Here is a 23,406-nt window from a genome sequence, read left to right as displayed (position 1 = left end):
TTTGGGGACAATGGTGAGGACAGAGCGGGATAACGAGCTGTAGTTTTATAGTTTTTTTTTTTTTTGTCCCTATTCGAAGTTGACAATGTGCAAGGACATTATAATGCGGGGCAGTTTTCAGTGGCTCTCACATGTCAGACTGGCTTAGTGCAAAGATATCTTAACTCAGCTGCCAGCTTTCCTTTCCACAATATGTCACAGATGTTCAACATATACTGCACAACACAACACTGACTGCATCACAGACCTCTATGACAAAACATTCAGCTACAACAGGCGTTAGTTTATCCTCTTTGTGTGGACTTTGGGTGGTTCTTTTCATAAATCCCAGAACTTAATCAGTGGAACTGAAAATATTGTTTTGAGTCTTTGCCAACACTTAAGTGAGTCCAACTTTGTGCTTCCAGCTGGGATCCGTAGTACCGGGTAGAACTAGGTAATGAGTATTTAGAAAAAATTGTATATTTGTAAGCATTTTTAAAAGGGAACTTTCCTCCAGCAGTTGTTTCATTGTTTCATTTTCATGAGCAAGGAGCAGGAAACTCAATAAATACCAGGTGTGCCTGCTGATTGCCTCTTGCACTAATTATGCCACATACACAACAGCGAACACGCTCAGCGCTGCCAATTCAAGGTACACTTACTGCTGCTAATTGCTTCCCTAAAAACCAAGATGCTGCAATATTTACTTTGGTTTTGTTATGTTTTTGTGTATCATCTGCAGATCAATGTGGTGAAACATGTTTATACTAATGAGATCTATCATGCCAAATATCCTGGCTGCACGCATGATTAAATTGGTACAAGCATTCCAAAATGCTGTTTACCATCTTCTCATAAAAATTAGATACACGGCAGGAGACAGTTGATTTACTGTGTTTTCAGCTCTGTTCCCTCCTGAGCAGACTCCTGGTTTTTGGCTAAAATAAACTGAAATACAACAGATTCATCATTAAGGTTAGACATGTGCTTTACTGGCTATAATGTGGCAAGTACCCCCCAAAAAATCCCGAGCCTAAATCAAATGTCTTTAGAATAGTGACTTGATGCAGCAACATGGTGTGAATGTTGCTGCATCAATTAATGACACCTGTCGACAGTCATTCACTCACACTTAAATCTGCTGTGACGCTTTGGTGTGTTCAGACTGGTGAAGGGCCTGGCAGCTGCTGCACAGAGGAAGTTACCTGCAACACTTCACATGATGCTCTTTGTAGACGGAAGACTACCCACAGCGCTGCCTGCGGCTGGAGAATGGCAACTTCTCTTGGTCAGAATCGTGACTGTCTTCTGCAGTTCCTCTGCCTCTGCCTGTGAAGCCATTGTTGTGGTTAGTAAGTGCAATGAAATCCTCCTGAAAGCTGCACTTGCTTTCACCAACAGCTTTGCTCTTTACCTCTCTGTCATGCTGAGGCTGAACGCATTCTTCAGGCTGAGGCTGGCAGGTTTGCTCCTCTCACAAAAGATACGTGGACGCTCAAGCTGCTCCACCTGGACTTCATCATCACAGGGCTGCAGAAACAACAGCTGCTCTGCTCTTTGCTGTGGAGGAAGGAGATCTGTAGAGTGGTTAAAGTCACTGCTGCAGGGAATAGCTTTGCTATGCAGATGTTTAGAGTCCGTTTGTCTGACTATCCTTTCTCTTGTTAATGTGGCAGCACCAGTTCTGTTAGCTGCATGCTGTCCTTTCAGACCCAAGGTCTCCACCATTACATTGTGTGCATGCATCAGACCATTAGTGTCAAATTTTTACACCCTTGTTGGCAATCTATTGTCACTTTAAGAAACCCCATTGTTTTATACAAACCAATTTTAAGTTTTATTTGAAATGTATATCCTCAAATGTCTGTTTGTTTATAATAAATTAATGTAAAACATTTGCTTACTTGTCCAATCCACCACAGAGTTCAGTATTTTAAGATGTGTCACTGCACCTGCAAATTAAATGACCCGGGACACTTTAAAAGAGGAGTACTTGACATTTTATTGCATCAGTTCCACTAATAAATAGTGTCCCACTCCCTCAGTAACCCCACAACCAGATGGTGCCAAGATTCAGTGCAGCATCCTTTGTCAATGCATCCAAGTAACAAGATCAAACTTTGCTCACCTACTGTATGTGAGTTACAAAAGTACCTGTAACAACAGTGTCCAGTTTTTAAACCCTTTCACTGGCTCAGAAGCACAATGTTGGGGGAAAAAAGAAATAGAAAAAAAAGTTAAGGCTTGATTGCAATAGCAAGATAAATACCGTCAAACCTAAAATATGTGATGACTGATGTGATCACTACATATTGTATTTACCTCTTCACAACTAAGCATACAACATCTCTGTTCTTGGCTTTTGAATAAGAAGACATCTGGGATCACAGGCACACAGCTGGCATCCGACTACCTAAATATCTACGGCATAGCATACTGCCTTCAAAATGACTTCATAACACAGTCTACCAGCATCAGTACATGTTTGCCTACAGAAACATTGAATGAACATGTAGAAAACATACAGGTTATGTTTTGGTTTTCATCTGTCAAAGTCAGAATATTTTTTTGGTGTGACATTTCAAATGATGGTAACATTCACTTTTTAAACAAAAAAGTAACTTCAAGAATATAAAACGTTAGAAAACAGAAAAAAAAAAGAACTAAACTACAAATGGTCCCAATGTTTGAACTGCAGCAGGCATGGTGGCAGGGTGTGGGCTAACAATAGTGTGCAAATTCTACTTCAGGTTAGTAACATTATTTCACTTAAATTATTTTAATTTGAAACAACAAGACTAGTGAACTACAAGGTCTCTCTTTGTTAGACAACATGAGAATCTACTGACAGAGCATTTACAGTAACAGAGAGTAAGTAATCCACTAAAGCTAATGAACTTCATCTTGTTAATCGAGCGGACTAGGTGCAGAGCCGGGTTTATAGACACGAACAAGCTTTTGAGTTTACAGTGTGTGTATTGTGATGCGGCTCCTGCAGTACACTGCATGTTCTCAGAAGCACATCCAAGGGGAGGGAAACTGAGTCAAAACTGGCAAACTTTGCTACAATTATAAAGAAGTGATGACCTGTGGCTTGGAATGATTCAAGACTGCGGTTTACTTCAACTGTGAAGTAAAGACACTTCAAATGATTAGCTGCCAAAGAAAAGTATCCCAACTAACCTACAAATCATTGCACTAAAAGAGAGAAATGAGCCAGTGAGGTCTTTAAAGCCGAACTTCTGTCAGTAAGCAGCTTCAGCATCAGATCCCAGAGAGACCAATCAGCACAAGTACACATGAAGGGTCTGCTCCCAACTTCTGAGCATGAAAAAGAAATAGTCATGGCCAGTTGCTACAGATTCACAAATAAAGGTTTGATAAACTTATGAGGCCCACCCCTGCCACCACAGACAAAACAACTTCTCTAAGAGTATGATGATGATGATGATGCCCAATTTCTGAGGAAATAGTGAAAAACAGTCAGATATACAACTGTTGAGTAAAAGATTGCATTAAAAAGAGCCACAACATGAGACACACAAACAGGCCTTTGTCTTCTCTCGGTTTCTTCGTACTGGCGCCACGCTCTTGGTGTTTTTTGTGAATGTGTGTCTGCCAGGCTTCTGTTTTGGTGATGAATGGTGCGTTTCACTCTACTGTCACAGACTTGGCCAGGTTTCTTGGACAGTCCACCTGTATTTAAATAGGAGGAGGTCATTTAACAACTATAAATGGACACAACGTAATAGAGCATGTCTGCTACTCACTAAATGCAGCTGTCAAACTATCAAGTATATATTTACTAAGGTCTTAACAAAAACACACTTTCATGTGCGAGCCAGTGATATGGCAGTTTGGATTTTATAATCCCTGAATTCCTGGCTGGAGGACTACTCATCACTCAGACTTTGAAAAAATTAGGGTAGGCGTGCGATGGAGCTGTGTGCTTGTAAATGTTTGCTTCTGCTGGACTACTCTGTCAGGTCATCTCTTTCTAAAGTGCATCAACACTCACTATATTTACATGTTGTTTCCTTTGGCCTTTAACATTCTGCAATTCAGCAGATCTAGAGAAGTACACAAAGATGCAACAGCGCTGGTAAAATTAAAGGAGCAATAGCGCATTTACCAGTAACAGACTGTGTGCTTCGCCAACAAGTCAACATTGACACGTCTGACTTTGTGGACAGATGGTTTACATGCCACTGTAATTCTTTCAACATGGCTGCTAACCTCACTGTCAGTATCATCTCCACCACAATGTTCTAGAGATTTACCTCCTTCTGAAAGTAGGTTAGTAAGGCAGTTGAGAACACTATGATTCACATATAAACACTGTGTGTTTATTTCTGTCAGAGGCTCTTCAGTGTCTGCCTACACTGCCAGATAATCAGGGACAGAGAATGTGAAAACACTTGGCTTAGATTCTGTAATTAAAGCTATTACAGATACAGCTATTATACAGATACTGCCCTGTGTCATTTGAGCACGTAAATACTTCAGTTATCAGTTGTGGCTGAGCCTAAAGGGACAGTACTTACATCGTAACCCCGGAGGACAGCCAGGTGGAAGGACAGCAGCTGCAGAGGAATGACGCTCAGTATGCCCTGCAGGCAGTCCACGCAGTGAGGCACTTTGATAGTGCGACTGGAGTTTTTAATGGTCTCGTAGTCATCTTTGTCACAGATCACAATCGGGCGGCCCTGTAAATCAAGCAGAAGGCTTCACATGTCACATGAGTCACAAAAGGCTGAATACCTGTTTTTTTCCTCCTTCTGTTGATTTTCACACCTCTTAAATCCACATCTGCTGCAGATTACTGTCAGCGATGATGTCACGCTGAACCAACCCCTCCCTTGTATTAACTGCGATGAAGGAGCAGGTCTGTGAAAATTAATCTAACATGCAAAATCGCCAAATGTAATGCTGAACAGTTTGTTTGGACTTTACATGAACTTGAAATAAAATAGCCTTTGGCGTCTATGGTATATTTGACAGCATTGTTAGGTCATGTGTTCTATGTGCATGTCAATGAGAAAATAAACAAACTGCAGACTAACCCAGTGATCAGAATTTAAAAGGAAAATAACATGTTGCTTTAATATTTCAAGCAAATATAACCTCACCAGAATATATGTCTTACCTGGCGGGCAACGACTTGCTGCAGGGCGTTCTGACATTTGATATAGGTGTGGTCTCTCATGATGATCATGATAACCGGCATGAGATTATCCACCAATGCCAGTGGCCCATGTTTAAGCTCTCCAGCCAGGATGCCTTCTGAATGCATGTATGTGATTTCCTTGATTTTCTACAGAGGACGATAAACAAGCTCACAGTGAGGTTATTGTGAGTGATCTGCAAACATAAACCTCAGTAAAGCTTTGTAGTAATGTGATATTTTTGAGACCTGAATGTGTTTTTTCATTTTTTTTGTAGAAGAAAAATAAACAAGCATACATGTCAAATAATGAAAAATAAATTTGCTCACCAGTGCTCCTTCCAGGCAGGTAGCATAATGGTATCCTCTGCCCATGATCAGTACACTCTTCTGCTGGTACAGCTCTGCTGCCAACTTCTGGATTTCATCATCCAAACTGAGGACTTCCTTGATCAGATCTAACACAGACAAGAAAAAATTCAATATGTTTTGTTTCCCTAAAAAGAAGTAAAATAAGAGCAACAATTAAAACATATACACATACATACATACACATATATAATTTTCAATCAAACACTGTGTAAAAATACTGTTGCATGTTACATGTTGGAACCTGGTTTTAATCATCTTATAATGTTGAGGCAAGGAGTGGCAAAGGGGCCAGGCATTCCTCATTAGTTTACCCTATCCTAATGACATGCCATCATGTGCTTTAGATTGAGAGAACTGCAAAGGCCCAAAGCCAAAAGCTACAGCCAGTCCTCGTCTCAATCTGCTTCTCTAATCTCTCTGCCTCATCACTTCGATTCCTCTTCAGAGATAAAAAAGCAAACAGGGTTGGAATGCATTTGATCTTTTCCATCCTTACACATTCTAATCTCACATGCAATCAGGATTTCTCTGGCTAAACCTGAAGATTCGTGTCTTGATTTACCTGGAAGAACTCTCAGGCCCTGGATTATCTCACGACGTCTGGGCTGCATGGAAATCCTGTCATCGCACATCAGAAGTGCAAACATGATCAGGGCCACAAACTGACTGGTGTAGGCCTGCAGGGCAAAAAAAACAAAGGAGATAAATTAGTTCTTATAAGAGTATAGCAGGTAGGTGTTATTTGGTCATACTAGAACAATAATAGTTTTCCTATTTGTCAGCACAATATGGAGCAGCAGCCTTTAGATCCCTAAACCTTTCAGTGAAGTATGTGAGGTCTCTCATGTCCCTGTTTTGATCGCTTTGTCTCCAGCTAATAATCTGCACCATATGAGAAGTGGCAGGAGAGGTAGGTTTTAGTGCACTACGCAGTATTAAAATGCATGCAGTTTTCCTCAGTCAAGCTGCTGTTGCTCATCCTGAAAAAGTCCCATTATGGAGCACGCTCTCTGATCATTCTGGAAATGTCACCGCTCATAAGCTCAGCATATCTGAGGCTGCGTGCCTGCCGTCATCACCGCCCACCCTTTCTCTGTTCCTTCATCTCGGAGCATGTTTGGAGGATCTCCATGCCCATTTGGGAGATTTAATCAGTGTTTGAGAGAAGCCAAGACAATTCACAGGACCCTCCGGACTCAGAAATGCCAATATGTTGTGCCAAGAAAATATCTGTAAAACCTTTACACTGTTTTTTTCCTCCCTTGACAACACGCTAACCACAGTCCCTCCAAACTGACAGTCATTGCTGATGGCTTAGATGTGGCAACACATTTAATCCACATAGTAAAATGTGGTATTCCTCTATGTTTATGATGCAAACTTTTCACTGTTTTACATGCAGGACAAGCAACTACTAGCCAACAAATACAACCAGATATATGTCTACAGCTCAGAGGGTAACTTCTCTTAATCTGCAACAGTTGTGAACTAGAAAACAAACTGTGAGTGTGTCAGTTCCCTATGCGCACTGTTATGCAGTTCATGAAGCAGCCTTCTTCCATTTATTGTCTGTTGACCTGCCAGAAGGATTTGCCTTATGACAGCATCAAAGAGTCTCAACTTATTCCATCAATACTGAATGAATCCAAAGTAATTTTACTTTTTCCCCACTCTGCTTTCCAGTTAACAAAAAACTTAAATTAGCATTAAACACAGAAACCAAATAGATTAATTTGGAGTCATTCAACAGTTGGGTGCAATACATGTTCAGTGATTTGATGTCGTAAATGAGCAGCATTTGGTCGAGGTGGGTGTGGGTGTGCGGCCCAGTCAGCCAGGCAGTAAATGATGGCGTCTCTGAGGCGTGCTCTGGGGCTTTGGAGCAGCACAAGAGTCCCTGAGCCAAGCCCAAGGGCTGGGCCAGGGGCGGACCTGCTCCACTCTCTATGCTCTCTAGTTAAAGGCTGAAGCTTTCACTTCTCAGCCCTGAGACTCAGCTGGCAGATCCTTTGGGTTATGAGAGTGAGAAGGAGGAGAGGTATAAAAACCAAGAGTCCTAGCTTTACATTAGTCAAGATGAGAATATCAGGCGTCTTCAAATCCCTGTGGGATCAGAGTGGAGGATAATGTCAGCTTCCAAAAGGCGGGACTAGGCTCACAATGGAGTTTTCATCTGGGTTTCATTCAGTGTCAGCGGGCGTAGAGTTCATATGAGATGATGCAACAAACTGGTGTACAGTTGCTTCAAGTGTAGTATGTGTCAAGTATCAGAGAGTCACTTCACCTCCCTCCAAAAAAATCATATATTTCTCCTTCCAGGTGGCAGATTATGGTTTACCTTGGTGCTGGCTACTCCAATCTCTGGCCCCGCATTGATGTGGACACCACAGTCTGTCTCCCTGGAGATGGAGCTGCCTACTGTGTTGGTGACGCCAACCGTCAGAGCCCCCCTCTCCTTACAATAGCGCAGGGCCATCAGGCTGTCAGCGGTCTCTCCTGCAGAGTGGGCAAAAAAGGAAAACAATTCAAACAATAAAATGATGCTGATCTATTGGGGAACAGCCTTTGCACCTCAGAGACCTCCATGCAACCGTAGAAGCAGAGTATTAGGTGAGAAAACTTTTGTTTGAGAAGTTGACACAGTTTAAGAAATAAATTAGGAAGAGACTTCTCTAGATGGAAGATGAAATACAAATGGGAATTTGCACAAGATTTAGTCAAGATGGCACTGGTCCCCTCACCTGACTGGCTGATAAAGAAGCAGACGTCGTCTCGGAACACAGGCGTGTTCCTGTCCAAGAAGTCACTGGCCAGCTCCACCATGACAGGCAGCTCAGTTAACTCCTCCAGGACCTGGCGAGTCTGGGTAGGCAACAGAGGAAATAAACTGCCAGCACACATACCGCATACATGTGTCCACATTATAGACATGACATTTCCCCTTGGTATGACAGATGAATGTGGATATTTTTATGACATGACTTTGCACATCAGAAGAAGAAAAGGTGGTTGGTTAAAGGCTACTCACTGCTACTCCAGCATGGTAGCTGGTGCCACAGGCAATAAGGATAAGGCGCCGACACCTCTGAATCTCTTTAATATGGTCCTTCAGTCCACCCAGCATCACTGAAAAGCAAACCCGACAGCTAATCCATCATTCTGCTCATCATTATTTTCCACCTCATTATCAAAGATCCCAGAAGACAGCTGAGAAACAATGTTTTAAGTGTCACAGACAAGCTGCATATGCAGGTTTCACTTGTATGAATGCAGCTGAATCTAGCCATGCATAATCAGAGAAACATACGTATTTTAATTTAAATTGAACAGAACATGTGGGAATTGGATTCTGAAATCTTTTATAAAGAATAAAAATGAGAAACCTATTAAGGTTCCTCTCTAACCTGTGTTGTTGTCAAAGTTGACTCTCCCTCTCATGGTGTTCACCACAGACTCTGGCTGCTCAAAAATCTCCTTCTGCATGAAGGCGCTGAAGTTGCCTGTAATGGGAGGATCAAATATCAGGGGAACATTTCCAACACTTGTAAAAAAGGTAAATGTCTCATAAGCACACAGTGATAGACTTTTTAATAAAGTGGCAGTCCACATGTGGCCTGACTGAGAAAGGTCTTTTTGACACACAAGCACGACCTCCTGGAGGTGTAAGACAACCTTTACAGGCTATTCAGTCTTTCCTGGAACTGTAGGGAGATACACAAAATAAGTCATTACTCAAATAAAATAAACAACCATGAGGCTTTAGGAAGACACTCTTTTCCCCATAAATAATAAACTATGATGGTGAAAAATGCAATCTTTTTGCTGTGTGCCTCTGACAGTAATTTGGGTCATGCGAATTAGGTTATTCAGCAGAAAGCTCCAGAAAGTCAGACAGAAGAGAGAGGCTGAGTAATGACAGGACCACAAAGGAATGTCGAGTGCAGCCAACATCAGTTCACCTTCGCCCTCTGCTGGACAACTGAGGAAATGGCTTTAGATTTTTCACATACAATTACTTCTGCTTGCTTTTTTGATAATAACATTTTGTTTTTGTCAGATACAATGAGACAATTTAAAGGCAATATTTAGTACTTTTTGCGATTTTGTGTTTTTTTTTTACGACTTTCCACTGAAAAAAATGTTTTTTTATCACTGGGAACAGTGAAGAGTGAAGATGCTGCTACGATCTCCTTCAGTAGTTTACCATCTGCCAAATGCATCAATGTAATAAGATATGTAAAATACTCTTCTCAGAAAAAAAGCAATAGGACTGTTGTTTGTTACTGTAAAATAAAACCTTGTCAAAGTTATGTGTGCATAAACCATAAACTGCAAAACCAATTCAACAAAACATACTGTTCTGTGATTCTGCATACTGAGCGCAAATGTTTCAACTAAGGTACAAATAGACAATGTCTGTCTGAATTTCCTGGGGGAGTAGCTGATCCAACCAGCAGACTTGTGATTATCTAGGTGATAACAAGAATGGCCCTAGGGATACCGTAAAGGTTCTGCTATTTATACAGCCAGTAACATGTTACGACTTACACGATAATAACAAGGTTCAGGACAAATTTAAAGGGCACGGTACAAAAGGTTTATTAGCATATATGGGCAAGAGTGATATATGGTGGGGGAACAATGTGAACTCTTGAGTTTGACCACCCTCTCACCTTTCATGATCTGCTGTAGTTCCATCTGCAGGGTCTGAATGGCGCGGGCTGGGTAATCTCCAGCTGTGCGCTTTATCCTGTGGATGGACAGCCGGCCATCCGTCACAGCAGCTACATCATCGTCCTCCAGGAAGATCACCCGGTTGGTGTGCTCAATCACTGCGCTGTTGTGACAACACAGATGGATAACAATCCACATCAAACATTTCATTACGCTCCAAAGACAAACGAACCACTCTGTGTGCGCTGTTGAAGGGCGATGCAAAGCAGATGCTGCTATCTACTTACCTTGCATCTGAGGCAAAGTAGTACTCCACAGCTTTCTCATCCACAGGGAACAGGCAGGTATCCTGGTCTGTCCTGGGAAGGGCACTGCAGCTCTTCTTGTCTTTAGCAGCTGGGAAATAAAGCAGGTCTCAGTCCCACTCCTCCAGTGACATGTAGATGAATTAAATACAAATACAAATCAAAATACCTACAGGAGCGGTAGAGCACAGGAATATGATCACTGGACAACTTGTGATCACTGCGCACTCCAATCAGCAGAGGACTTCCCCTCCTGAAGAAAAGACAAGAATATTTTAGACCACATCTTTATGGACAGTTTTACATATAGCAAAAACCACCCTAAAAATAAAGAAAATGGAAATTTTCAAATTCAGACAAAACACAACACTTTGATGAAAGAAAGAAATATCCTACCTTGTGCCTACTGCCTCTCCAGGATAGTGGACACTCTTGAAGACCAGTGCAAAAGCTCCCTCCTGGCAGGTGGAAGAACAAACACTTCGTCGGTTTTCTGTTAACAGCAGAAGCAGTGCATTAGGGAGTCCTTACCAGCTGCTGAGTCACCCGTTCAACCAGTGTGGCAAAACTGATGTCGTCACTCTCCCGGTTGTCGTACATGTACTTCACCAGCTTGGCAATGGACTCTGTATCAGTCTCTGACTCAAACTCATAGCCTTTGCTCTCCTGTGGGGATGAAGCCAGAAAGTGAGGCCTGTGTATAAATGCTGAAAATGTGTGTACAACAAATGATAAAAAACGTTCTCACCAAGAATTTCCTCAGATCTTTGTAGTTGGTGACTATTCCATTGTGAATAACGATAAATTCTGCAAACAAGCAGGTTCAAAGGAAAATCAGAAAGTTTACATATCAACACACTTACTGAGCTGTTGTGCTATATATAAAACATTTACTCTGTAGAGAGTTTTGTTTGCAACTGACCGTTGTTCTTGTCAGATCTGTGTGGGTGACTGTTGACAGGGCTGGGTACACCATGGGTGGCCCAGCGGGTGTGAGCAATACCAAGGTGGACATCAAACTCCACATCCAGGTCTATATCCTCCTGTTCTAAAGGTCAAACCAACACAGAAAATGTTATCCAACCTCACAGAATGGGAAACTGAGGGTTTAACCAATGAGAAACGTAACCTCCACTTACTGTGGATCTCCTCGTCAAGGGCTTTCACTTTTCCACGCTGCTTGATCAGCTGGATAGACCTGTTATTTGATTCCTTGGCATTTTCCCCATCAATTCCCACACCTAACAAAAGATATGAGAATGAGAGAGATGACATGAGCTTAGCAACACATTTTAAATGTATGGTGGTGCTTTAGAATTGCTCTTTAAGTCATGTCCAGTTTTTCATCTAATGTTAGAGCAGAAATCCACCACAGGGGTGTGCTAAACTATACTAAAGCAGGCAATAACTGTTAGTGAAATGCAAATGATTCAGCCTACAGTAAATGAACTCCATCGGTCTTGGTCTAACCAAGCAAATGGTACTATTCAATAATTCAGTCACCATTAGTCATGCTTTGTATCCAGTGCCAAGCTTGAGCGAGTATAAACGCAGCACTGCTGTCAAACTATTAGTAACTCTGTGGCATTGTCTGTCAAGAGGCTGGAAGTAAATGGTTCTTTGTTCTTGGTGAAAAGCCTTTTTCCATGTCTCTCACCGGCTGAGTCGTAGCCTCTGTACTCCAGGCGCTGTAGACCTTTGAGGAGGATCTCAAGGATCTCACGGCGAGTCCTTGGCACATGGTAGTTAAGATAGGCAAAGATTCCTGGAAAAGGGTGAAAAAATATCAGTATAAAAAAAATCCTGATATATGAATCAGTCAGATGACATTGACCCATCACAGATATACTGTACTAACATGATTTTCATTCTATGCGTCTTGTGACTCACACTTATGACAAGTATATAATGTAGTAGCCATCCAGCTCTAGTTGGTTGGTTAGTTTATATGTGTGTATATAAAGAAAAATGGGCAATATATCAATAGATGAATTATTTTAACTATTGTTTTAAATTTGGCTTGTGCTGGAAATGGTCTTTCAGCTGCACTTCTGTCAGAGTGGTATTAATACATACGGCACAGACGGCTGCTATTGAGCACTGATTTGATAAAACAGAACGCAGTAGGGCGAATAATTGATGTAATATTAGGACAGGTCTCAGGAAAAAAACCCAAGGTAAGTAATTTCAATTTTTAGGTAGCTGTTCACACTATGAAAACCACAGTGGATGTGGGGTCAGCTATTAGATGGAAATACGGATATCTTCTTTTTGGGAATCTGTGTGAAAAACCTGATGAGTAACCCATGAGAAACCAGTCTTACAGGAGGAACTATACTGAAAAACAGATACTGTTATCCGCCTTGCCCACAAGAACTGCTTATAGACAATGATGTGTATATTTGAGCCGTGTGCTTCACAAAATGAAGTCTTGCCTTGGGAAATGGTGAGTGTTGGGTGGAGGTAATTGTTAGCTACATAAAGAAAAATGTCCTTTATTTATGTGTGATAACTGATAACTTGACTATTTTATTGAGACATCTAATACTAGTACTCAAACAAATCAGTACTTATTATGTATTATTAGTATTATTATGCCCAGCTGGCATCCAGCCAGATGGTTTGCAGACATATTTAAAGGAGTGGCACAGTAAAAGGCCTAAGGGGGCTGGCATGAAATACAGCCCTGTCACACAGCTAAGCATTAACAGATACATGCAAATGCAGAGCTAGCAGGCAGTCTGCTTCATCAACAGAGCATTCATTCAGGATGGGCAGCGCTGCAGCAAGAGGGCGGGAAAGAAATCACAAGAACCACCTCCACTGAAGAAACAGGAGCAAAGATAAACTAAAGAGGCATTTACAGTGGTAGCAGATATTAATAGAAAAGAGTTTGTTCTGGCATCCTGAGAATACCAACTAGTCTATCTGGTTAGATTAGCGTGCTCAGATTGTGCTGACAGTGATGAGAAACAGAAAGCTCATCAGCTATCAGTCATCAGTCCCCAAGTCTGACATGAGGACAACTAGCACACCTCAACTAGGTCCAAAACATACTCACAACCAAAGTTTAAGGCACTAACTCAGCATGCTAGGGACGTATAGCTGTCACATACAAGCAGGGAATACTTTAAGTTACTATTTCATTTTAAGACAATAAAATATAAATACCGACGATGTGTATCATTTATTTTGACCAACAAAACCACAGTGACAGGTTTGCCTAGTGGAAACTGGTGGTGGGCGTAATATAACCGCAATCCAGGTTAGCTTTTTGACGTTAGCAGGAAGAGAGCAGGCTATGATGACAAAAAGACATCGACCTGCCGTTTGACGCTGTTCGTCAGTATTTACAAACAGCATGTACAGCAAAACGAAACCCACTCCGTTTTATATTTAGCTAACAGAATCAGCAACAGCAGCTCATGGTCGCTATCCAACCTCAAGCTAGCCACCCACAGCTAATATCAACATTTAGCTTAATGCTAATAACGATAGCAGCCTTTACTTTAGGGGCTGGATAAAACAGTATGGAACAACATTTACTTCTGATTGAATAACACACAGGTAAATTAAATCCACTACTCACCACACATGTCTGCTGTTCGGGTGCCAGTTAAAGCTACTCAGGAGGACTCTCTCGTAGCTAGGGAACGCCTTGTCAGAAAGCCTCGCCCCCCTCCGATTTTACTGAATCAGAGCCAGGCGCCTTCTTCCATGGCGTCTTCCGATTGGTCGAGCTATCCTGTCAATTAGGGTGCACCTAGGTGATGTACGCATATCTGACGTGGCACCCGGATACGACCAGGGGGCGGGACAGTTTCCAGATCCTGCACACTGGAGTCATCATCACTGCATAAAGACAGGCCTGTTCTTCCTGCCAACTGACACGGAATATAGAAGTACTTATTCAAAATCTGTCCAAGCAAGGATTTTATAGCATTCCTACTGCTAAAGAACGACAGAATATTCAGATTAATTCACATTTAGAAATATTTGGGTACAATGTTTTACTTGGAAAATGTCTTTCCCTTTTGACAAAACATGATTAACAATAATTCTGAGGATCTGCTGGTACCTTCTACATGTACTAAAGAAGAATGTACCTAGAGTCAAGAGTTTAACAAACTTTATTTATATACATACAGGATAATGTATTTTATACATACAGGGTGATTCAGAAATTGTGATAATTTGAAATAAATAAATACAATTTATTTACCTCTACAGTCACCTGTTTCTACGACAGGGCGCTACAGCTACCAAAACCAATACTGACATCTGGCTGAATAATGGTGATGAGTTCATTCACAGCTGTGCTATATTATATCAGCTCATTTTAATGCATCTATGGCTTGCATTACAGCAGGCAGCTTGCTGGGAGACAGAGGAATGTGTAAATATGGTTCTGGTTTCAGTAGTTCAAAGTTGAGCAGCCTCCTCCTCATCCTCATCCTTCACCTGCAGAAAACCACACATCAGGTTACCATCCTTAAAGTGCAGTTTTCATGTTTTTGTGTCCTTGGACTCTACTAACAGGCATAGAATAAACTGCCACTGGACACATAACCAAAGACAAAGCATGATTCAAATGCAGAACTTTAAACGAGGCAAACAGCCAGTCACTGCATACTTGAAACCCAAGTGCTATAAACAGATGAACCTGAAATTGGAATCTGTGGCAGCTATCACCATTAAGAGGACAAACAAGGCTGTGAGTTGGAATACTGCATCACTGCACATGCAGAGGACAGAGTGGATTACACTAAACTGCAGCAAACTCTGAATGCAAATGTCAGGATAGTTTAGATTCAAGTGTTACTATTTCAGTCATTTAATACAATAATTTCTCTTGGTTGTTAAATATACAATATCAGTGGAGAAGTCAGATATAAAGTGTATGTAACTAAAAGCAGACAAACCTGCTCCACTGATTCCACTTCAGGGACGTAAAACTGCAGCATGTTTTGAATTCCATTCTTTAATGTAGCAACAGAACTGGGGCAGGTGGTGCAGGAGCCCTGCAGCTTCAGTTTAACAATGCCATCTTCAAATCCCCGATACACAACATCGCCTCCGTCTTCCTGCACTGTAGGCCTGGGGAACATCAACAGGTGTAAAAAAAGAACACATGAAACTACAGAGGCAAGCAGCAGGTATGGAAATCAGATTACAACTTCAAAAGCAGGTACCTTATTCGAGTATCCAGCAATTCTTTGATCATAGCAACTACTTCATCATCATCATCTGACGCCGCTGAAACCACAAGTGGACAATTTAAAGACAGCTTGTCCAACCAGTTCTGTCTGTTTCAGTATTTCCCTATATAGCTGACTGCAATCCTGACCTGTATCGGCACTCGGTGTGCTGTCCTCATTAACAACAGGAAGTCCGGAGGTAAAAAAGTCCATGATGGCAGCAAACACATCAGGTTTTATTACTTTCCACTCCATATTTGCATCCGACTTAGTGACAAGAAAGAGAACACACATTATCACAAACAATTTCAGAACTATGAAACTCATGTAAACTGGATGCACTTTTACCTTCGTGATAGTGATGAAGTCGGGGCCTAGGAAGACACTCTTGACACCATCAATTCTAAACAGCTGTCTGTGTACAACACAGAGTGTTACTGAGGTTGTGTTTATAAGCACACGATTCCTGTCAGAAAATGTATGTGGAATATACAGTGTATTTTTGTCTTCAGGTCAAGTTTGTGTTGGGCAGGCCTGAAATCATGGCTCGAAAACACTGGAGTTATATCTGGCATGCCCCTACACTATGACATTACATTAAAACCACAGCTACAAAGCACATCAGCCACAACACTTCTCCCACTTGACCTTGTTACTTCAGCTACAATCTGTAAATATTTTTTCTTTGCTGTGATAAATGCAGAACACATAGTTATTGCTGCTTTATATTACATGTTAATCAGTACTGCTTAAAAGGACTGTGTGTAGACTCAAGGACATCCTTGAGGTGCAGACAGAAGTCTACTGAGTCACTTAATAGAAGTTTTTATTCTATACTGCTTTGATTCCCACACTATTGGCACTAAAGTAGGTAACAAATATCTTAAAGTAACTGACCTAACAGTAATAAGAAGTGTAAAATGTAAGCATTCATAGTGTTAGGTAAATCTACACTAAATCTGAATGTATTCACTATGATCAGTAACTTTCTATGAAGTCATATACCTTGCAAGAGGCGAGCAGTATGCATCACGGGGTCCGGCAAAATTCATGGTTCCTGTATCAAGAACTGTCCGACCAGGCATGAACTTCAGACTGTTTGGATTTGGTGTGTCCTGTGTCTGCACAAACATAGTCCTTCCTGGAAAGAGACACAACACAAAGAGAAAGAATGATAACATGATTAACTGTTTCTCCACAAGCTACAATGATGTGTCTTATACAGCATTTGCACTGCACGTACAAATACAACTGTGTTTTTTTTATTATTATTCCTGAGCGTTTGTTAAAAAGCCAATCAGCACCTGCTACTGTGGTATGAGATTAAAAGTGACTTTATGTCAACCACATCTGTATGAACTTGTTACATTTCAGAAAAACAGTTAATGGAATACAAACCAGGAACAACCCAAAGAGGGTTTTGGGGCCATTTGTTTGTAACTGCTGTTGCATGTGACGGCCAATGTAATCCGGCGATCTGGCACCCACTGCCAGCAAGACTGTAAAATAAGAAATGTCAATGGTTACAACAGTGAAACTAACAAATATGAGACACTTGATACACATTTGCTTTCATCTATCCCATTCCCATGTAAAGAGGTAACAGTGATGAATTTAAGACCAGTGGGATTATTAGACCAATTTACTAAACATTATTTGTGCACAATGTTAAGACATAAACCCTTTGTAGCCGTTTTAGTTTCGTTTTTTCCTTTCTTGCAGGAATTGTCTCAACCCTGTCAAGAATTTGTGGCAGATTTTTTAATTAATCATAAAAGCAAAAAAATAATTAAGGAAATGTTGTAAATTCCAAATGTAAACAAAAAGGCAGTAAAGTGTGTAAATAGTTATAAGCAAGTTATTTAGGAAGTCCTAAAAGGTGTATTATCGAGCATAATTGCTTATAGGTTAGTGACTGAAAGAGTTTAGGCAATGCTCAGTCTGCGTCATTTAGCCAGCATGCTAGCAAGACGGCTAGCTCATGTTAGCCTAGGATGTTAGGTGTCAATGCATTCATACACACACAAAAAGTGAAATCAGACGACATTGCTCACTCATATTTGACAAATAGGTAAACCTACGGGTGTGCAAGTCTTGCTGAAATTCCAAACAACCTGCCGACCTGTCTGTAAGTCGCCATATTTGTTATGAGTCCCTAAAAAGAACGGAAGTAGTCGTTACACATACGGAAGTGACGTATTATTGTCGTACGGTTGTTAAGTTTCCCCCCCGTTGTGCAACATTAAGCTATCACCCAGCACAACTTTCGAGAGCTAAAAAATAACATTAGAGTGTTTTAAAATGCCCTGTGGTAAAAACATCAGGAGGAGAAGGGATTCGTCAGATGAGGAGGAGGATGAGACAACCGAAGAAGTCAGGTAACATATTTTGGTAACGACATGATAATTACAGAAACGTTATGCTAGCTAGCCAGCTGCCTCTGCATCAACATCAAAAAGTTACACGTTGCTAGAGGAGGTTAATCTGATTTAACTTTTACATATTTTACATTTTTATGTATTTCTGATTGTTTAGATCAAAGGTAGAGGAGGCTAAAGAGCTTCAGAGCCTGAGGAGACGACAGAACGGCGTCAGGTACGTGAATGCAGCACTTGCATCTCTGTTTTATATAGTAATGCGTTGTTAAAAAACCTGTTTAATAATAATAATAGTAATTATAAGAAATTGTGTTACATTTTTTGTTTAGTGTGACTGCCCTATTGGTTGGCGAAAAGCTGCCACCAGAGGCTGAAATTGACGTAAGTGATCCTTTAGAAATTTAGATTTCAAGTCGATTAATAATAAAATCAACCATATAAACGAAATGACTCTCTTACAGAATGACCCCTTTAAACTGAAGACTGGTGGGATTGTGGACATGAAGAAGGTAAAAGACAGGAATAGAGACATGTAAGTAACTCTGTGCCTGCCTCACAGATTCTGTTGCATTGTATTCAACATGCTGTATCATTACAAAATACAATTTAGAGTATGTGTCAAGATGACCTTTGTTGTACATGTAGGACAGAAGATGAGACAGACCTCAACCTGGGCACGTCTTTCTCAGCTGAGACCAACAGAAGAGATGAGGACGCAGATATGTACGTATACAAATATGGAGACTCACATAGCTGGTTACAATCTGTTTTTTATGTAATTAATTACATTTAATCTCCCCTCAGGATGAAATATATTGAGACCGAGCTTAAAAAGAAGAAAGGCTTGGTTGAAGCTGAGGAACAGAAAATTAAAGTAAAGAATGCAGAGGACCACCTGTATGAGCTGCCCGACAACATCCGAGTCAACTCTGCCAAGAAGACAGAGGAAATGTTATCCAACCAGATGCTGAGTGGGATCCCTGAAGTTGATCTTGGCATTGAGTATGTAGATTCCCTAGATATTTTCCATTGAGACATAGCAGTGATTGGCAGAGAACTATTTTCTGATTTGTTTGTGTTATTTTCTTCCAGTGCAAAGATAAAGAACATTATCCAAACAGAGGAGGCAAAAGCCAAACTTATAGCAGAACAAAGGAACAAGAAAAAAGACCATGGCACATCGTTTGTACCCACGAATATTGCTGTCAACTATGTCCAACACAACCGCTGTAAGTTCTGTCAGCTTGTAAACAGAAACATAAATTAAGAGTCGAAAGGCGATTTCCTAATCATGCAATCATGCATTTCTCTCCCTGCAGTCTATCACGAGGATGTGAATGCACCACAGAGGCACCACAGGCACAAAGAAGAACCTAAAGCGAGACCACTCCGCGTGGGTGACACAGAGAAACCGGGACCAGAGAGTAAGAGAATATATTTATGCTGTGTTTGGTGCAGTGCTGCTGTAAACACTGTACTAACCAACACACAAAAAAGTATTCCTAATATATATATATATATATATATATATATATATATTCTGAACTATACTCTTTCCACAGCTGCATCACCACCAAACTATCGCAAACGCCCGAGTAATGAAAAGGCCACAGATGACTACCACTATGAGAAGTTCAAGAAAATGAATCGAAGATATTAACAAGCTTTTTTTGTGGAATTACACAACATAACACCATCTTTATGTATTAAGGCACAAGTGTAATTTGTGAACTGTTTCTTTAGGGATCATCTAAGACCATATTGAGCCTTGTAATTATTGTATATAGCTTCGTTCAACTGCTGTGTATTTAGATGATGAAATTATGTAATGCGTTTTCTCAGAACTGCCTGATAACTAAGAAATAAGGCAATAAAGACCATAGTATGCAAGGGAAGAACATAGACAATAACAAGCTGTGCTGAGTGACATCCGGCTTTGCATTGTTCAGTTTGTTTTTTAGTTCATGAGTCTTACATTGTTGTTAATTTGTATCTCTAGGTTTTCAGAAACATGGCTAAAAAAAAATAAAAATTAAACCCACACTTGAAATGTTCTTTAATATGAAAAGTCAGAAATAACAAAAACAAACATTACAAGATCAATCTAAGTTCATACACTCCTATTCAATACTTGAGCAAAGTTGGACAATGCATTTATATAGTGCATCAATTATCTGCATTAATTAAACTGGGGGAATGTTTGATTCTGTGCAGTGGATTATTTTCCCGGTGTCTGTTAATGTAAAATAAGTTTAAGTCCAGTTTGGAAAAAAAAATATGCGGCAGCACTAATTAAAGACTAGCTTGTAACATTCAATGGAAGGTTCAGTGTTCTGTGTTCAAACCAGTGTCCAGTTTTGTTAGGGTTTCTCCATGGAGGCAGCGCCATGTCCATTGAGGTGGTGTTGGGGGTTTGTCTCCTGCGGGGGAGGTCCGTCCACATCCTCGCGGTCACCCTGGTTAGAACTGCAGCTGCTGTCCGGGGAGGCCCAACTGTCTCGGCGCCGGTAGGCCTCGCACAGTGGCAGATCAGTGCTGTCCCACTGACTGTAGCTTTGCAGAGCAGAAACCAGTAGGAGGCAAAGAATCAGCGCAGCACAGAAAAAGAGGAGCAGACAAGAGCGGCAGGTCAGAATAAGCACATTCATACACATGGAGGAGCACGTGAAGGCACACATTCCATATATGCACTGAGGTTATGCAGAAGCACTGGAAACAGTCAGCACATGAAAACAACTACTTATTGTCATGTTACTATATAGAGGGATGACTGATCAACTGTGGATTTCAGTTCAGCAGTGGGATTAGTTGCTGATGGAGGAAAAAGCAGAGCAAGTGCAGCAAAGAAGGCAAGACCACACCCAGCATGCTCCAAACAGGACCAAGAAACACCGCTCAGAACTTTCTTTAAAAAAAACAAAAAGAACGAAAAAACAATTAATAAATAAAAAGACAAACTGCTGCAGCGTTTTGTCTCTACTTTATTTCTCAATCACTCTGGGTCTAAGCTGACAAATGCTGGTACACCACTTACATGGTTGTACGGACGGAGTCAACAATAATCTCCTCATTGCTTTACAGAACAAATCTGTTTGAGAAACTAAGTAACAAATAAATAACAGCAGTGTCTTATTTGTGTCAAATTCTACAATCCATCTTTAAAATCACATTACTTTGAATTTAAATATTGCATATAAAAAAATCTTAAATGACTGATTCAATAAAATCTCCTATAGGTTTATCTTTGTCAATGTGTTCCTTGCTAATATTTTTTTTTGGTGCTGAAACATCCAGAATCTTTCCAATAAACACTGGTCATTGCTGTCCATTTAAAAATATCCAAGTAAAAACACTAGCAGACATTTTAGTTGCATTCCCATGTACCTGATAATATGTAAATAAAACTTTTCTCAGGTTAATTTGCTGCAGACCAGTAGTAGTCTGATCTGACATATAGATAAATACCTGCAGTGAATCTTCACTGATGCTTTTTGTTCAGAAAAAAAAATTCAGTGCAACAGTAAACTGCACTGAATGCCCCATTACACACCACAGTGGCAAGCCCCTTCAAATCTGAGACCCTCTGTACTTTTGACCTACTGTAACACATTAATATTTACAAAAAATTATAATTATAGTCAAGGCACTCACTACCAATGAATGACAAGGTAAAAGCACTTAGTGAAGTCCTTCACAATGACCCTCAGCAATGATTTGTGTTGATGAGTGGTTCTGTTTGGATGTGACGACAAAAGTTTGCCGAGCTCAGACCCGGGCTTAGCAGTAAATGGTAAAAGGTGAGGCAGTACATGGTGCTGGGCATGGAACAACAGTGGGGTGGTGGGATGGGGGCAAGTATGAGCCTACTTGTACCTGGAGGAGTAATATTCTTCCTCTAGCTCATATAGGTCAACGGCGATCTCATCCCGGAGCGATGTGAGCTTTTTGTCGCACTCCTCCTGCAGTGAGCGGAGCTGCTGGTTCTGGAGGCTGATGGCATCATTCACAGAGGGAAAGTCGTTCAGAATCAGGAACTGCTTCAGATCCGACACCAGCTTCATGAGGGACTCGCCGGCACGTACCTGACACAGTAACAACATAGCAGGGAAACTGGTGAAGAAATTACATGAATTACTGTATTTAGGTACATTTACATAATATATGTGGGTTTTTTCCACAATTAAGTGCCCGTTTCACTCACTATAAAGATACATACAGATTCTATACAAAGGTTTGTAACATGGTCCAGAAAACAGGAACAAGACATTATAGTAGCTTTGTTCCCTCTAATAAACTAACAGGGTTCTTACCATGCTTAGCTTATTCAGGTGCTTTGTACAAAACTTACAATGTTGGCTGCTCGGACGTGCATCTCATAATGATCCTGCTCCGCTTGTGTTGGTCGAGACACCTGTGTCTCATCCTCTATCTGAAAAAGGTGGAGACTATCAGGTGGTGTGTGTGGGCACAGTACTAAGAATGCTGAAAACACGGGGCATGAGAGTAGAAATAAACACATGCACAGAGGAACTGACAGGAACGCAGTAGGCGCTACCTTCGCTGTTTTGATGATTTCTGTGAAGTTGTCCAGGATGGACCTGATGTCATCTTTGAGCCTCTTGTTGTAGTTCTGCAGCAGAGTCTCTTTACTCTGAGGGAGCACTCTCTGAGTAGCCATGGCGCTCAGAAAGACACGCTGCTTACGTTACCTGTTTGTTTGAACCCAACATGCAGAAGTTCAGCTGATGGGATTAAAATAAATAAAAACAGAACAGCGATCAAAAACACCTAGCTAGCATGAAAGGGCGCGTGCTTTCATAGCAGAAAAATACAAAACCTGAACCTCCACTGCTTTTTTCTATATAACTGCACACATACATCTTATTTCAGATTGTGTACCAGTTAAAACTTCATTCTTACCGCATACTTTGTTAAAAATGTCGTTATTTTGTTGAACGAAAGACTACGCCAGCTCTTTTCTTCTTCTACTACTTCCGTTTCTTCTTCTGGGGATTCTGATGGCAACTAACTCAAAGGTGCAGTACCGCCACCTACTGGACGGCAGTGTGTGGAACTAGACGCACCAGCTTAAGAGACGTAAAAGGAAGACAATACAATACATGCTGTAATTCTTACAGCGTACATTTAACTAAATCGTTGTATATTTTAATTCAGAAAACCTATTATAGCAAGAATTATTCCAAAAGCCCGTAAAAGAACATGGTTTGTTATGTTGCATGAACTACGTTCAACTTATTTGTATTAGAATATACTTTACATAAGGTTCTCATTACGTAGCAGCAGGCTCTGTTAGTGTACGTTCTATGTTTATT

At 40.8% G+C, this 23,406-nt stretch overlaps 4 protein-coding genes across 10 annotated transcripts; 1 reads left to right on the top strand and 3 right to left on the bottom strand.

The window, feature by feature from the left end:
- Positions 1-1,959: 1,959 nt before the first annotated feature.
- On the bottom strand, positions 1,960-14,219 carry gfpt1 (glutamine--fructose-6-phosphate transaminase 1). Its single transcript, XM_028414380.1, has 19 exons — positions 14,087-14,219; positions 12,155-12,262; positions 11,637-11,738; positions 11,420-11,545; positions 11,246-11,304; positions 11,029-11,163; positions 10,894-10,955; positions 10,671-10,750; positions 10,480-10,588; positions 10,192-10,355; positions 8,923-9,018; positions 8,547-8,644; positions 8,260-8,380; positions 7,857-8,014; positions 6,081-6,195; positions 5,477-5,604; positions 5,129-5,296; positions 4,527-4,688; positions 1,960-3,678 (listed from the first exon to the last, which is right to left on the bottom strand). The coding sequence occupies exons 1-19, from the start codon at positions 14,091-14,093 to the stop codon at positions 3,634-3,636; spliced, it is 2,043 nt and encodes a 680-aa protein (XP_028270181.1). The 5' UTR covers positions 14,094-14,219; the 3' UTR covers positions 1,960-3,633.
- Positions 14,220-14,609: 390 nt separating this feature from the next.
- nfu1 (NFU1 iron-sulfur cluster scaffold homolog (S. cerevisiae)) lies at positions 14,610-17,898 on the bottom strand. Its single transcript, XM_028414254.1, has 8 exons — positions 17,777-17,898; positions 17,094-17,194; positions 16,701-16,836; positions 16,044-16,110; positions 15,845-15,962; positions 15,690-15,753; positions 15,420-15,594; positions 14,610-14,958 (listed from the first exon to the last, which is right to left on the bottom strand). Exons 1-8 carry the CDS (start codon positions 17,833-17,835, stop codon positions 14,920-14,922), a joined length of 759 nt encoding a protein of 252 aa, XP_028270055.1. The 5' UTR covers positions 17,836-17,898; the 3' UTR covers positions 14,610-14,919.
- c9h9orf78 (chromosome 9 C9orf78 homolog) lies at positions 17,884-20,123 on the top strand. Its single transcript, XM_028414252.1, has 9 exons — positions 17,884-18,073; positions 18,231-18,290; positions 18,403-18,454; positions 18,535-18,605; positions 18,719-18,796; positions 18,878-19,075; positions 19,166-19,302; positions 19,393-19,497; positions 19,636-20,123. Exons 1-9 carry the CDS (start codon positions 17,997-17,999, stop codon positions 19,731-19,733), a joined length of 876 nt encoding a protein of 291 aa, XP_028270053.1. The 5' UTR covers positions 17,884-17,996; the 3' UTR covers positions 19,734-20,123.
- Positions 20,106-23,129, bottom strand: med22 (mediator complex subunit 22). Of its 7 annotated transcripts, none has more exons than XM_028414257.1 (5): positions 23,001-23,129; positions 22,629-22,782; positions 22,422-22,502; positions 21,947-22,155; positions 20,106-20,626 (listed from the first exon to the last, which is right to left on the bottom strand). In XM_028414257.1, the coding sequence occupies exons 2-5, from the start codon at positions 22,749-22,751 to the stop codon at positions 20,434-20,436; spliced, it is 606 nt and encodes a 201-aa protein (XP_028270058.1). In that variant the 5' UTR covers positions 22,752-22,782; positions 23,001-23,129; the 3' UTR covers positions 20,106-20,433. The 7 variants fall into 7 exon arrangements, with proteins under 7 accessions (XP_028270058.1, XP_028270056.1, XP_028270057.1 ...); XM_028414255.1 differs by having other exon boundaries at positions 22,994-23,094; XM_028414256.1 differs by having other exon boundaries at positions 22,629-22,815; positions 22,994-23,082.
- Positions 23,130-23,406: the final 277 nt, after the last annotated feature.

Source organism: Parambassis ranga, chromosome 9 (assembly GCF_900634625.1).
Source record: "Parambassis ranga chromosome 9, fParRan2.1, whole genome shotgun sequence".
Classification (NCBI taxonomy): domain Eukaryota; kingdom Metazoa; phylum Chordata; class Actinopteri; family Ambassidae; genus Parambassis; species Parambassis ranga.
This window is presented reverse-complemented; position numbering and strand designations above follow the sequence as displayed.

Bases quoted from the DNA above. Each gene is read 5' to 3' on its own strand.
- gfpt1 (XM_028414380.1), bottom strand. The intron at 9,019-10,191 runs GTGAGAGGGTGG...CTCCCATTACAG, and splicing joins ACTACAGCAGATCATGAAAG to GCAACTTCAGCGCCTTCATG. The intron at 4,689-5,128 runs GTAAGACATATA...CTTGATTTACAG, and splicing joins AGCAAGTCGTTGCCCGCCAG to GGCCGCCCGATTGTGATCTG.
- nfu1 (XM_028414254.1), bottom strand. From the start codon at position 17,835: ATGGCGACTTACAGACAGGTCGGCAGGTTGTTTGGAATTTCAGCAAGA. The intron at 16,837-17,093 runs GTTTGTATTCCA...GTCTCTTTCCAG, and splicing joins CCCTCTTTGGGTTGTTCCTG to GAAGGACTATGTTTGTGCAG. The intron at 16,111-16,700 runs GTATATGACTTC...TGTTGTACACAG, and splicing joins TACTGCTCGCCTCTTGCAAG to ACAGCTGTTTAGAATTGATG.
- c9h9orf78 (XM_028414252.1), top strand. From the start codon at position 17,997: ATGCCCTGTGGTAAAAACATCAGGAGGAGAAGGGATTCGTCAGATGAG. The intron at 18,455-18,534 runs GTAAGTGATCCT...ACTCTCTTACAG, and splicing joins CACCAGAGGCTGAAATTGAC to AATGACCCCTTTAAACTGAA. The intron at 18,797-18,877 runs GTACGTATACAA...ATCTCCCCTCAG, and splicing joins AGAGATGAGGACGCAGATAT to GATGAAATATATTGAGACCG.
- med22 (XM_028414257.1), bottom strand. From the start codon at position 22,751: ATGGCTACTCAGAGAGTGCTCCCTCAGAGTAAAGAGACTCTGCTGCAG. The intron at 22,503-22,628 runs GTAGCGCCTACT...CACCTTTTTCAG, and splicing joins AAATCATCAAAACAGCGAAG to ATAGAGGATGAGACACAGGT. The intron at 22,156-22,421 runs GTAAGTTTTGTA...TTACTGTGTCAG, and splicing joins ACGTCCGAGCAGCCAACATT to GTACGTGCCGGCGAGTCCCT.